This window comes from Oratosquilla oratoria, chromosome 2, assembly GCF_046742065.1.
Source record: "Oratosquilla oratoria isolate Oo_2021 chromosome 2, ASM4674206v1, whole genome shotgun sequence".
NCBI lineage: Eukaryota > Metazoa > Arthropoda > Malacostraca > Stomatopoda > Squillidae > Oratosquilla > Oratosquilla oratoria.
This window is the reverse complement of record NC_134778.1, coordinates 38,432,232-38,447,975: the sequence shown is the minus strand read 5'-3', so window position 1 is coordinate 38,447,975 and position 15,744 is coordinate 38,432,232. Positions and strand designations below refer to the sequence as shown.

The 15,744-nt window shown below is 41.0% G+C and overlaps 1 protein-coding gene across 1 annotated transcript in view; it reads right to left on the bottom strand.

Annotated features, from left to right (window-relative positions):
- Nucleotides 1–15,038, bottom strand: part of LOC143038503 (uncharacterized) — a 64,155-nt gene extending 49,117 nt beyond the window's left edge. Inside the window, exons 1-3 of the mRNA XM_076207759.1 lie at nucleotides 14,903–15,038; nucleotides 12,720–12,762; nucleotides 3,511–3,617 (exon numbers count right to left, since the gene is read on the bottom strand). Coding sequence (XP_076063874.1) covers nucleotides 3,511–3,617; nucleotides 12,720–12,762; nucleotides 14,903–14,925 — 173 coding nt within the window. The 5' untranslated portion in view covers nucleotides 14,926–15,038. The remainder of the gene's footprint in view (nucleotides 1–3,510; nucleotides 3,618–12,719; nucleotides 12,763–14,902) is intronic.
- Nucleotides 15,039–15,744: the final 706 nt, after the last annotated feature.

Sequence of the window (15,744 nt, the reverse complement as noted above, 5' to 3'; positions counted from 1 at the left end):
TTGACAGTTGTAGCTGGGCACCTGGTGCAGGGAAGGAGAGGGTGGCAACATGGGCAAGGGCTTTTTTGGCATTGACGAAGGCATTCCACAGGAGGCCCTTTGGTTTTCTTTGAAGGGTGTTATAGAGTGGGTGCAGCATTTGAGTGATGTTAGGGAGGAAACAGTGGTAGAAGTTGACCATCCTAATAAATTCTTGTAGGGCTTTGATGGTAGTGGGTTTGGAAAATTTGTTGACTGTGGTGACTTTATCCTGCAGGTGCAGGGGACAGATGCTATCAGGAGAGATGAGGTGTCCCAAAAATGGGACGGACTTTTTCCTGAAGCTGCATTTGTCAAAACAGACAGGTCCACTGTCCTGGAGACGCTCAAGGATGGTCTGTAGGTGTTGGAGATGCTGGTCAGGAGAGTTGGAGAAGACCAGAATATTGTCAATGTAGCAGACGCAGAAGTTGAGGTCACCAAGGATGCCATCCATTAGGTGCTGGAATATCACACCAGAGTTTTGCAAGCCGAAGCAGGAGTAATTAAAGGTGTATGTCCCAAAGGGGATGGTGATGGCAGTCTTCAGGATGTTGTCTGTATGTACTGGAACTTGGTAGTAGCCCTTCAGGAGGTCCAGTATCGAAAAAGGTCTCGGCGCCTTTCAGGTATGTGGTGATGTTGGCAATGTTTGGGGGTGGGTAGTGGTCAGGTTCTGTCATAATGTTCACCCGGTGGTAGTCTCCAGGACCAAGGGTTGGAGGCCTTTTGGCAGAGGCCTAGTCTCTCCATCTCTTGGAAGGTTTTCTTGACGATGGTGAGTTTCTTGCACAGTAAGCAGCAGTATTTGGCAAATACCACTGGCCCACATGTCTTGATGTAGTGGTACACGCCATGTTTAATTGGTGTCTAAAGTGTCTGTCGCAGCTCAGGCTTGAAGACATTGGGGAATTCTGTGAGCAGGTGGGAGTAGGGGCATTCTAGTGTTGATGACGGTGACTGTGGTTGGCTGTGGCACAATTAACAGGGGCGTCAAGACGGATGAGGTTGCACAGACTAGGCGGTTGTTGGTGATATCAACCAATAACCTGTAATGAGTGAGGAAGTCAGCACCAAGGAGGAGAGTCTTGATGTCTGCCAAGATGAAGTTCCAGGAGTAGTGGCGACTCCCAAAGGTGAGGTGCAGGCGCTTCCACCCATAGGTGGTTATGGTAGCGCCATTAGCGGTGAGAAGTCTAACGCCAATGTCCTTAGGGACCCGGCGTTCTGCAACGGACGCAGGAAATATGGACCTGCAAATGTGAGTGTCGACAAGGAAACAACATTTAGAGGCTTTGTTGTTGTTGTAGAGGCCCATTGCACCTGTAGAGGCCACTGTGATAGATGGTGGCCCCTTTAGGAATTTTTTTTGTCCAGGTATATCCTGGTTGGCATTTCTTGGCAAAGGCACAGAATCTTATGTGGTAGTAGCACAGGTGTAGAGGGGCGGTGGTCCAGCATAGTTGCTTTTGCCATTGTGGTGATTTTGTCCATGACATTGTCAGCAGCACAGACGCCCTGACTCCTTACGGCAGCAGTGAGATGGTCTGCCTTCCATGAAACTTCATTGGTGGTCATGTCCTTGGTGTTACCAAGGGTGGATGGGCACAGAGAGGATCATGAGCCACAACTGACGAAGCATATCGATGTTCCTGCTAGTTCTGTTGGCTGTGGGTGGGAGACAGGCGATAGACATCATCTTGAGGTATGCTGTACTTGGTTTCATGTACCCCAGTGGCTGTTGGGAGAATTGGAAGATTTTTGCAGCTGTGGAGGCTGTTGACAGTGTGAATTCCTGGAGCAGGTACTGTTTCAGAGCATTATACTTGATAACGCTGTTGTGTTGATCGAGGCATTGGGAGACAAGTAGGAACACATCCTCAGGGATCGCCTCAAGAACATAGTCTGCCTTTGTTTGGGATGTGCTGATATTCCACAGGTGGAACTGGATCTCCGCCCAGCAAAACCAGAAGGGAGTGTCAACCACGGAGAAGGGTGGTAGCTTCAGGGAGACAGTGTTGGTAGCAGGCAGCGTGATGTTGGGGGTGGCAGTGGTAGATGGGTCAATTGTCGCTCCCAATGGTAACCAGTGTTGCAGTGCTACTGTGAGAAGAGAAAGAGGTCTTGGCAAGTTCGTTTCCTTTATTGTAAGGTATGAGTAAACTGATTTTACATGTGGCAGGAGCTGATATATATACTGCATGGGTAACCCATGGTGCATAATTACATAACTGCACTGGATGAGGTTAGGTCAGGTCAAGCAGGGTCACACTGCCAAAGTTGTGTCAGGTTCCTCGTGGATGACATGACACACATTCCATGCCACATGGTAATTGTGGTGTGTACAAATGTATCCTTCTGTTGACAAGATAACAAAGCTTCCCAACCATCCAAATTTAATTGATCTTATATCAGTTTATTTTATCCAAGCCTCACTTGCTTTTATAGTACTGAGAACTTAATTCTCCCATTTGTCAAGGTCTCATTTTCCCTTAAGTAGATGAAATGTTTTCAGAGCCATGTCTGTATATTTTCTTGTTCAAGCTTTCATTATAATTCATGAATTTTTTACTTATGAGAGGCAAGTAAATTCTTCCACACTATGTATGTTGTGCCAAGCCAGGCAGTACCAAGATGCATAAAGTCATCAAAGAGGAAGTTACCAAGACATTCCTGCAAAGTCCATCAGTACCCTCACCTCAACCTGTAGGTGAGGAGCATAGTTTCCACATCTGTCACAAGATCTCTCTTTCTAGTATGTAATAATTCTAAAAATCTCATCACCAAAACTGAATACTTGTATTTTATTATTAATACCCAGGGACCCTATCCTTGATGACCATATTGTACTGGAGAGTCAAGTCAAAAAGGTGATAAGGAAGAAGTTTCAGGAAGGTATGAGAGAGGCTAAATAGTGGAAGTGATCAGTATTCTTGTTTTAGTAAATTAATTATGGTTGTATATGGATAATGTTGTGATAGCATGAGGTGGAATGGGCAGGTGGATGGGGGGTGAGGTAGTATGTGTGAGTAAAATTTGACGCAGCCCGAAGGGATTTCTCCCCGTCCTCTCATTTTATGCAATGGGGGGACGGAGAGGGGGGGTCGCCGATTTAATGAAGCGGCCTTGCTGTGGATGTGCTGTGTCTGGCGACACTGCTTCTGACCCAGGGCAGTGGACAAGGTGCAGGGATGACCCGTCATTCAGGAGGTGCTAAGATAAGAAGGAGGGTGGAGGGGTGTGGAGTGTATTCAGGGATGGAATGGGTGGGAATGATTTTATGCCTTTTTCTTTTTGGCTACCCCCCTTGTAAGGGGGAAAAAGCCTTGGTATATGTATGTAGTAAATTAATTAACATATAGGCTGCATCCACCACATTACTCTTAAACAACACAGGAACCCCTCAAGATGATAATTACTTTATCTAGTTTTTCAACTATTCTCCTTACAGCTAAGTAAATACTCATTGAATTTCAAACTAAAAATTCTTACTTGATAGTATGGGTATCAGCAAAAGAAACCCTCTTGTTAAATCTTTTTGCTGGGGCATTTACTTCAACTTTCGCCAAAGGTGGACGCCCAGGCGAATCTTTCAATATCTGAAAATATGACATAATTGTAAACACTGTAGAATAATAAAAGAATAACACAGTAAAACTTTAAAGACTCATATTTTGGAAATTAATTCTTTACTACTTTTAAATTTCAAAGGTTTTCCATTTTATACTTTAATAACAACATATCCTTGTAATTCTACTACTATCTTAGGTACATGTACCAAAAAGTCTTTTTTCCTTTTTAAGGGAGATGGCATACACTCTCCTGATGGAGATGAGGGGATTGACAGGTTTTGTAAATGGGCAGCTTTGCTGTCCATCTTGCAGGACCACCACATGCAGGTACCCAATTATTGGTTCCTGTATCACTGATATGTACAGTATGAGAGTGAAGCCAGTGTGGTGTACATGTACCCCACAAGTATGCTTGTAGGTGCAAATTGATGCATGATAGAGCTGTGCAGCAGTCTGACCTGACTCAATGCTCAGAGGCTAGGATGGGTCACCCCAATTAGGTCATATCTGGTCAAGGTGTCAGATCGGCCCTGGGTATATATACTGCCTGCCCTGAGTGCGCAGGCCATTCAGATTCAGATAGTATCCTTTTGGACCATTCAGTTATTCTGACCTCTGTAATGTAGTGCATTGTTAGGCCTTTGCGGTCGGTCCCCCACATGGGAACCACGCCATGTCAGTCCTTAGGCCGATGCACAAGTATCCACCAGAATAAAGTGCATAAGCCAAACCAAGTGTCAGTTTCTCCCTATGTCACCTGGTCCAGTATCAATACACCTGTATCTTACAACAGTACATGTATGTATGTTAGTGGTGTGCCAATTAAACAGCATCAGCAAGAATCGGTACTTTTTTTGTGAATTGGCACTTATTTTCAGAAAGGGATTCTGCATCGGCATGAGCAATATTTTGCCGATGCCAATTCAGTAATTCACCTATTACTCATTGTTCTGGTGGTTGCATAGGGCCATGCAGCATATGTGCTATATGAGATACCACTACCAAATAATCATTGCTTTATTTCATTTTCACATAGCATCACAACTGTAGGGAATGAGGTGGCTAGGAATATGGTGTGGTAGTGGTAAACCTACCCTGCTGTCTAGTGCCATAGGAGCATTGTATGTGAAGTGTTCACACCCTCCTGATACCTTAGTCACAGAATCACATGAAACTGACATCATTTGTTGGATATGAAGAATAAAGTTTACATACCGAGTATGAGGCCTATCAGGTCATATGTATGGGCAGGTCAATTTTGGGTCAAACTGAGTGACCATAAACCTTTGAGAGGTCATAACTTTGGCCAGAATTGACCAATATGGACGATTTTGGTAGAAAAATGCTCATTCCTGGGACAATTTTTGCCATGATGACATTTTTTTTTAACTCTGACCCTGGCTAAAGTGCAACTTTAATCCGCCCATTTTTTTCTGAAGTTAGCTCTATTTCTTCTCCATAGCTACAGAAAAAATAAAAATGGGATCTCATTATGTGTATGTACAATACATAAAAATGTAAAATTGATGATGGTTGGCTCCAAGATGTCTGATACCATTGATCTACCTTCTTACCATCACCTAGTTGCCTGTCAATCCAGCCAGTCCAGCATGCTACATGAGACTGTGAGAGTACTATCCACCTGTGGATCACCTAAAAGCAAAACTATTTGGATTTTATGAACAGGAGAATGTTGATCTTATTGAATTCAAACAGTGGACATCAACTGATAGATCTGAGCTGGTAACCATGGTATTATCCCTTCATGATTTCATGGATAGATATTGTGATTGTGCCGAAAGTTTGGTGCAACATGATTTTGTTGCAAAATCACAAGCATAGTACTTGGAAACTGAAAAACAATATTGCAGATGGTGAATTTGGAGTAATTGGTGACTTTTCTGAGAACTTTTCATTTGTGATACAAGATGCAGCTCAGGGATATCACTGGAATTGTGCACAGGCAGCAAAACATCCTTGAGTGTTTTATCACATGAAAGATGGAAAACTCTGTCATGACTCATACACCATAATTTCAGAGTGTAACATCCATGATAATGTGTCAATGCATCTATTTCAGCAAATGCTGATAGAGTATCTGAAATCAGTATTCAAAACAGTAAAGAAAATTAACTACTTTTCAGGGGGATGTGCTGCGCAGTATAAAAACTATAAATCTTTCCAGAATCTTTGCTGGCATAAAGAAGAATATGGCATAGAAGCAGTGTCATTTTTTTGCCACTAGCCATGGGAAAGGCCCATCAGACTGCATAGGTGGCACCATCAATAGGGAGGCAACCAAAGAGAGCTTGAGAAGACCCTATGACAAGCAGATTGTATCACCAAGAGATTTGTTTGTATTCGGTGACTCTTGGGTATATGAAGTTTGGATATGGAACTCAAGAGGCATATGAACAGGAGGAAGAACTTTTGAAAACCAGACCTCCGACCAAAACTATTCCAGGCATACAAAAATGTCATTCGTTAATTCCAACATCAAAGGAGGCTCTCCAAGTTTGCCCATTTAGTCTCTGTGACACCTTTAGATTAGAATCAGTAACAAAAAATATTTCATGTCTAGTGTTCAATGGAAAACTTGCAGGCTATGTCACTATGATTTATGATGACATTGGTGGCTTGCTTGCATTTCTGAAGCTTTTCCAGTCACAAGAAGTGAATGTGAAATTTCTTCACCCACATGGACCCTCTCCCAGTTTTTGCTTCCTTGAAATGGAAGATTTTTGTTTTATGGACATCTGACATTTTGGTGTCAGTAGAACAAAAAATTGCAACAGGAAGAACCTACACGATTAGCGAGAAGGAGTCTGATGCAACAAAGTGATGGCTCTGCTCAAATGAGTACCTATGTATGTATTAAACAATGTTTTGTCTAAAAGTTTTTGTTTAAGTTTTTGTCCTAAATAATCTTTTGTCTAATGTTTTGTATTAAATAACATCTAATGTAAGACTGAAAAAGGAAAGGCAGACTAGGAAAGGGGAGAGGTCTTGTTTGGAAAGACTGAAATATGATGACTGTGTCAAGATAAATCAAACATTCTCAAAATCACTTTATGAACACTGATGTCATAAACGCCCCCAGAGGAGTGACATGACTGAAAATACCACCCACCACCTGGTGGTACATAAATGCCCATGGATTCAAAAGCCATGGTGATCCCATTTTTATTTTTCCTGGGGTTATGAAAGATAAATTAGAGCTAACTTTAGATTTCTTTTTGGGCAGATCAAAGTTGCACTTTGGCCAGGGTCAGAGTTAAAAAATGAGTCATCATGGCAAAAATTGTCCCAGGAATATCATTCTTCCACCCATTTGAAAGATTTTTTCCCTAAACATTTTGGTATCAAAATCGTTCAGATTGGTCAATTCTGGCCAAAGTTATGACCTCTCAAAGGTTTAGGGTCAATCAGTTTCACCCAAAATTGACCTGGCCATAAAAATGGTCATGGGTGACCCAGAGCCATAAAAATGGGTATTTGATATTATCTTACCAGACCTAACATGCATGCAAAAAAAACATCAAAACCCATGACCTAGTGTTGAGATCTTGCCAACATGTGTACACTTCATGTAGAATGCCCCCATAACATATGTTTTGAAAATATTATGTACATACATACATATATATACCAAAGGCTTTTTACCCCTTACATGGGAGGTAGCCAAAAGAAAAAGGCATAGAAAATCACTCCCACCCACTTCATCCCCTACATACTCCACTCCCCTCTTATCTTGGCACCTCCTGGATGACAGGTCATCCCTGCATCTTGTCCACTTACCTACCATACTACCCCAACCATGTAAACATTGAACAACCATGTTGACATTGCACGAGCCTCTCATTTTCACCTCAAAGCACTCACTTTCACCATTTCCAACATAATCACATACTACTAACAAAAAAGCTTCTGACTGCCCTTAACAACTTTCTCCCTATCCCATATATTTGCAACACCTCCCACAATGCCTTCCTGTTGACCCTGTCTAAGCTTTCTCTAAAACCATAAATGCCCAAAAAATATCCTTACCATACTTCTGACATCAAAACATTATGCTATTAGTCCTAGAATCCTGTAATTAAAAGCTTAAACAATAATCACATTGCAAGTTGGAACCACTGTAACCAAAATTAGAAATTCACAATATTAATACAGGGTGTTTGGAATAAATTATATATTCTTTTATCTTCTGTCAATTCAAAACCATTTGAAGGAGTTAATAGCATTTAAGTGCAACAGATAGCCGAGTCTGTGTACTATTGGTGGGTGTGAGAGCTAGAGAGCATGGATGACTGGAAAGCACTAGAATATTGGAAGAGAATGACCTGCATCATAATGATTTGTGCTGGATTAAAAAATTTGGAAATCTTAGCTGCAGCTCAGTGCTCCTTGAATACCATGAGATGTGAGCTGGAGAATTGTGATGGAAACGTGGAAGAAGTGGGTAGCAGGAAGGATCATAGCAGGCTTTTTGACTGCCTGCACAATGAAATTCATTGAGAAACTGGAATATATATATATATAAAAAAGAGGGGGGCAAGATCCAGGCAAGGCAAAGTGGACCTCAGCGAGAGAGATGCGTATTGGAGTGGTGACTATGTAGAAAGCACTGAACGTGGATCTTCACTACTCCTCATACAAGAGGTGCAAGGGCCAACTATTCACTGCCAAGCCCCAAGAGAACCCCGTTATGAAAGCCAAGAAACTCCTCAACAAGATCAAACATCCAGTTGAGCCAGGGATGCCCTGTTTCTTCTCAGATGAGAAGAACTTCTGCCAGGACCAGTTGCACAATGCACAGAACAACAAGTGGTTAGCCTACAGTCTGCACAAAATCATGCTTCATGAATATCAAGTCCCTCAAACTATGGTCTTTGGGTGTGTTTCCAGCAAAGGCCATGTCATGCCACCCTACATCTTTGAAGAGGGACTCAGACTCACTTCAGATGGCTATATTAGTTGCTGTCCACTATTGTCAAGCGCTGGGTGGGGAGGGTGGCTGCAGGAAGACCATACGTGTAGCAGCAGGACTCAGCTCTGTGTCACACCTCCGGGAAAACTCAGAAGTGGCTGCCTAAGAACTTCAACAACTTCAACAGTCCCAACATCTGGTCCACTGACTCGCCTGATTGCAACCCCATGTGTGGGGCGCAGTTGATAAAGATACCAATCCTACTGCCTGCAACTCCTCTTGGGGATCGGTGCCACCTGCATAGAGCCGGTGGCCAGGGCTGGTTGCCGCTGTTTGGGCCCCAACGTTACGCTTTTTCTGCACCGAGGGGTGATTTTCCGGCGATCACCCCTCTTCTACTTTTAGCCGGAGATGTAGAGAGCAATCCTGGGCCCACCACAAAATACACATGCCCAACATGCTCTAAACTCATTACTTCGAGCAGACAGACAAAGGGCTCAGTTCAATGCAATATGTGCAAAAACTGGACCCACCTCACTTGTACAACACTTGCTGACACAAACCAATACACAAACACTTGGACATGGTCTACCTGCCCTCCAGTAACCCCACTCCCACCTCCCCAACCACAGCCAGCACCCTTACCCACTCCCAATTTCCCTTTGCCCTTATCCCAATCAGTATTCCCCTTCCTTTCCCCCTTCTAACCCAGATCCTATACCTTCCCCATTAACATCCCAACCTCAACCCCAAACGGCAACATACAACACATACACAACACACATCAACAACATATTACAACACAACATTGACGGTATTAACACGAAAAAATAAACTCGAACACTTTCTTAAACAACACAACATACACATTGCAATTATACAAGAAACAAAACTAAGACACTCACACAAAACACCATCATTTCATAATTACACCACCATCAGACAACACCGGCTCGACGGCAATGGCGGTGGACTCATCACCCTGATCCACCACTCCATCTGTTTTGTGGACACAAGTGCCACAACCAAAATTCTCCTCCCTACCACAGATAACACTACAGAAATCCAATCCATTCGAATCCGCATCCCCTCCCCAATCATCCCCCACAGTTCCAAACACCTTCAGGCCTCAATTTAGCCAACTAGCCTCAATCCCCAACCTGATCATGGGTGGTGACTTCAATGCCAAGTCGTCTGCCTGGTATGTCAACAACCCTGACACAGACAGAGGGCTTGATATACAGACTCAGTTTGACTCATTGACTATCATCAACACACATAATCATACATATCCCACACCAAGCCCTCTACACTCCCACCTCTCCTGATATCACCTTTTGCTCCCCCTGCCTAACCCCAACAACATCATGGAGAGTGGTCGGAACCCTTGGTTCTGACCACCTTCCAATCATCATCACCACCAAAACAAGATGCACCCCAGTTGGCCAGACACACATACACCAATTACAAGAGAGCTAACTGGGAAGCTTTTATTGAAGACAGAACAACATTTTGAAACACTTAACAGTACACCAATTACAAACATAAACAATGCTGTGCACACTTTTAATACAATCATACAAAATGCAGACAAGAGAGACATCCCTAGAGGCAACAAAAAATCACACAACCCCAACTTCACACCAGAAATCCAAGGCCTCATCAGACAACGAGACACGCTTAAACACAATACCCCCACACCTATCCCTCAAAACATAGCAGACCAAATACAAACACTAAACACTGTGATTGCCGATAAAATACACAAACAAAAAACACAAAATTGGCAAAACTTTATCAATACACTTGATCACAAAACAAACACCAGCAAATTGTACAAAACACTCAACAGCATTACACTATCCAACAGTAACACAACACGCTCTCACGCAGCAATAATCACAACAACAGACAATCTACCCTCAAACAGACAACAAGCAAACACACTTATAAATCATTTTGCACAGACAAGCCATCTCACTTCTCACCCTGATGACCGACGCACTATTCGACGTAAGAAAGACTTTCCCACAGACTCAGACTATATACCCTTCATAGACAGTCAGACAAAACACATAATACATAATCTCAAGCACTCATCTGCCTGTGGCCCTGATAACATAAGTAACATCCACCTAAAACACATTGGACCACAAGGTATACATGCACTCACAAACATTGCAAACTACAGCTATTCACACAACACTATACCCGACATCTGGAAGCATGGTAAAATAATCACCATTCCAAAACCGAACAAAGACCCAACAATCCCAACATCGCACTGCCCAATCACACTTCTCTGCACCCCCTCTAAAGTCATTGAACGCCTAATACTTCAACTTGTCACACCACATATTCCCCTTGCTGACTCACAACACGGTTTTAGGCCACTACACTCCACAAACACTCTTCTGATAAACCTCACACAAAGAATTTTAGATGGCATCAATTCAGATAGGCCCCACCACAGAACACTTCTTATAACATTTGACATTAGTAAAGCTTTTGATGCTATCCCCCGCCACAACCTAACAAATAAAATATATAACACAGACATGCACAATAACACCAAAAGATGGCTGGCCAATTATCTGGCAGGTAGGAATGCTTATGTGTTATATAATGGCCAATCATCGCACATCAGAAACATTAAGAATGGAGTACCACAGGGCTCTGTTCTATCCCCCACGCTCTTCAATCTATACATGCATGACTTACCCACACCAGACACCTCAGAAATACAAATCTCTTCTCATGCAGACGACATAACAATCACATGCACACATCGTAACACAGACAAAGCTGCAGAAATAATCCAGCCATACCTTGATACACTCAACACATGGTTCATCACAGACTCAAAATAGCTCCAACCAAATCTACAGCAACACTTCTCACCAACTGGACAAAAGAACACAAATACATACCTCATCTCTACATCAACAACATTAATACCACACACAAACACACCGAAAATTCTTGGTGTAACATACGATACATCCATGTCTTTCAAACAACACATCACAAACATAAAAAACAAATGCACACCTAGACTTAACGCACTTAAGTCAATCACTGGAACAACATTTGGACAAAACAAAGAAACTAACACAACAATATACAAACAATGCATACGCTCAGTGATGAATTATGCGAGTCCTGCATGGGCTCCTAATCTCAGTGAGACGCACCACAACACCCTTCAAATCATACAAAACAAAGCCCTAAAAACAATTACAGGCTGCACAAATACAACACCTACAGACCATTTACACCATGAAACAAAAGTCCTCAAAGTCAAGGACCACCTCGACATGAGAGGCACACAAACACTTGCCGCAGCCACCACAAACACATCACACCTGCTACACTACATAGCAGAACACCCACACACACAAAGAAACATTAAAACAACACCCAAAGACCTGTATCACACACAGATACTCTCTTCTCTTCCTCCACAACCACCAAAAACCAGCCTCCGGAAACATATTCATAATCATATCACTCACACCGCTCCATTAACACACTGAAAGACAACACACTGCTGCATGCCAGACCCCCTGATATCCACCCTTCTGAATCCTCTCTCCCACTAAAGGACAGAGTCCACCTGGCCACTGCGGTGCAGCCACCACCCAGCACTTCTAAGCTACCAGAAGAGGCTGGATGACCGCATTGTGAACAGCTGCCCAGGATGTAACACTTCACCCCATACCATACAACACATAATGGAAGACTGCATTATGCACAATCATGCATGCAAACAACACAACATACACTGTATAAAGGATTTGTGGGAAAACCCAGTTTCAGCTGTGGCATTCCTTGGGGAGACGGGACTGCTCGGACAGACAGTCTAGGGAACGACAACAACAACAACTGCCTGCAACACCAAGGATGAGCTGATTGCCAGGATCAAACTGGTGTTCAGAAGTCTCTCAAAGGACACTGTGAAGGCTGCATGCTGCAAGTTCAGGTCCCACCTGGAGGCCGTGGTGAAGGCTCAGGGTGGCTTATTTGAGTGAGCTGTATTTGGCACAAAAAGATCCTCTAAGAGATGCATTTTGAATTTTGAGAATGCATCAATTTTTGGCCAAGATATGACGTTTTCCTTTCTTTTCCAAAAAAGTGTCAAGTTTATCCCAAACACCCTGTATATATATCATACATGGAATATAATAGTTCCAACTCACCGATGATTTCCGCCTGCTCTTCCGAGAAGCCTTTGCAACATCTCTGCAACAAAAGTGAACTCAATTAAGGCAATAGTCATTAAACTGACAGAATAGACAGATTGCAGAAGATTAGAGAGGAGAGAGAGAGAGAGAGAGAGAGAATTTTCAGACAACACTGCCTGATAAGTCAGCAGTAGCAGGATATACTAAACACTGATGGCCAGCCACTAATTCAGTACCAAATCAGATTTGTCAAATAAGAGACTTCAGGGAGGGCAGCAGAAAGTAATTTGGCAAGCATGATAATGACTGACTGACTACATCAAAGTGCCTTAAATAAGTCAAAATCAGATCAACAGCTTTACCACTACCTAATGCCAAGGTTATATAATTTTCGGTCAATTCTAATTGATTCTCCACAGAAGGGTCTCACTAATTGCCGAACAAACCGAACAAAACCAAAAAAAGCCGAACAAAACAACAAAACCCAAACAAGGACGGGTTTTGCTCAAATGCACACTTCTATATATATATGGTTGCATTATTTGAACTATTTTCTTTAAAATGTGTGATTTCCATGTAATATGATCAAAGAGAACTTACGTTTTTATCCTCTGCAATTTTACCGACCCCAGCTACGATTCGTCCAGCCCACCGTCTATGATCACTGGTGGTATGGATCAAACTACACTCTTTAAAGTTTCTTACTGTTGTGTTATTAGAGTAATAGACTGCATATATTTGAATTATTTAAACTCTTTTCTTTCAAATGTGTGATTTTCATTTAATTTAACACAACAGTAAGAAACTTAAAAGGGTGTAGTTTGATCCATACCACCAGTGATCATAGACGGCGGGCTGGACGAATCGTAGCTGGGGTCGGTAATTTTGTAGAGGATAAAAACGTAACTTCTCTTTGATCATATTACATGGAAATCACACATTTTAAAGAAAATAGTTCAAATAATGCAATCATATATATATATATATAGAAGTGTGCATTTGAGCAAAACCCGTCCTTGTTAAGGTTTTGTTGTTTTGTTCGGCAATTAGTGAGACCGCCACAGAACGCCCCAGCTGGAGTAAAATTGTTCTGCAAAAACAGATCACTGATCTCTTAGAAATCATTAACCAACTTCACCACGAGTTTCTTCTATGATCTTTAACAAACTGATATTAACAAAACAGGTCTATATTTAACTGAGTCTACCCTAGAGCCTTTCTTAAAAATTGACACAACCAGACCTCTTCCATTAAGCTGGTAGATCACATGTTAAGTATGAAGACTGGAATATAATCATTAATAATGGGTAAGACAACTGATCTTTACAAGTTTTGAAAAGATAAGGGCAAATCCCATTATGATTTGGATTCCTGCCTAAAAATTAATCTGAGATACAGCTGCAATTACAGGTTCCTGGGTAAGATTCAAGAATCATACATGATATGTAACATGAAACTTACATTGTCTGATAGCTACTAACATAATCCAACTTAACTTAATCATCTAATCACTAATGTAACATTATTCCTTAAAAAAATGGATCTTTCATTAGCAAAAAAGAAAGAGAAACATGTGTTTGCACAATACTGGAACAGAACCAAAACCTGACCAGAGTACCAAACTACAATTTAGGTTACCACATATTATAATTATGAAGACTACAATCATACAGTAACAATGATATAAAATAGTGCTGTATATATGACCAATATTCAATAACAAGGAGTTAATATTGAATGACAGAATAATTCCTGAACACGAGAATCATAAACAACAAGCTCCCTCATTTTTATTATAAGACCAGGAAAACTAGGAGATACTAAATCAATTTGAACTGGACTAAATAGTAAATGTCTAATATCTAAGACCAAGTAAGAAATTTCAAAGTAGAAATGAATCAGATATGTATAAAATGTTTGAAATAAGCCCAATGCAATGATTATGATGCTCCCAGCCGATATAGGACGTTTGAATAATTCAAATCAGAATGATCAAACTAAAACTGTGAGCAATGTATAAGACATATGAAAAAGAGTGAACTGTATAAAGACAACAAAAACAAGAGAAAGATCAAAGAGGCCCGCTTGTAAAGTATTTTTGAAAGTGGGCGGTATTACAATACAATTTTTTAATTCTCACGGAAGTTCTATTATCCTTTATATAGAACTATATAGATCTTATAAGGTACAACACTAACCTATTTTCCTGATCTGCATCCATATTTCTGCGCAAACTTTATAACAAACACTAAAATACTGAGTAACACACGCAGATACCCTTCCTCTACTTTTCAAATAAACAGCAATGACGTCACGCGATGCGTTGAATGCGATTGGTTACCTTAAAGAGAGAGAGAACGAATAAATATAAAGGAAGACTATATATTTCAATGTTTAATTTTTTTTTTAGATTATATTTAGGTTTTTTGCTCCAGTATACAACCGTTTTACAAGTAATTCAAGCCAATAACCAGTGTAAATGGCATTATCAATAAATGAAAGAAATATAAACTGAGTCATGGCCAATAAATTAAATAATATGATAATATATTAGTGATTACTCAAAAATCCCAATTAGCAGGGGGTTATTTCCATTATCAACAAATGTAAGGAATATAGACTGAGTCACAGGTAATAATATAATAATATACTGGGGATTACTAAAAAATCCCACTAATGGGCTTATTTCCATTGATTCATATTGAAGCGATCATTCAGGACTTGGTTGGAAAATAAGAATCGGGAAGCATATGAAAGGTACAAAAAAAAAAGAGAATATAAACATAAGATAATGGAGGCCAAGAAGAGAGTATATGTGAAATAGGGTAGGAGTACAAAAGAAACTTTTGAAAAAAATTGAAGGAAATAAAGGGAGCGAGAGGGTTGAATTTATTTGAACTAACATTTTCTTTATTTGTAGACTATACTATAACCTTATTAAATATATAGTTTATTTATTAATTTGTAATACCTTTTAAATTAATGTACGCAGTAAAATTATTAGTTATCCTTTGTACTTCTTTGATCTGTAATAATCTAG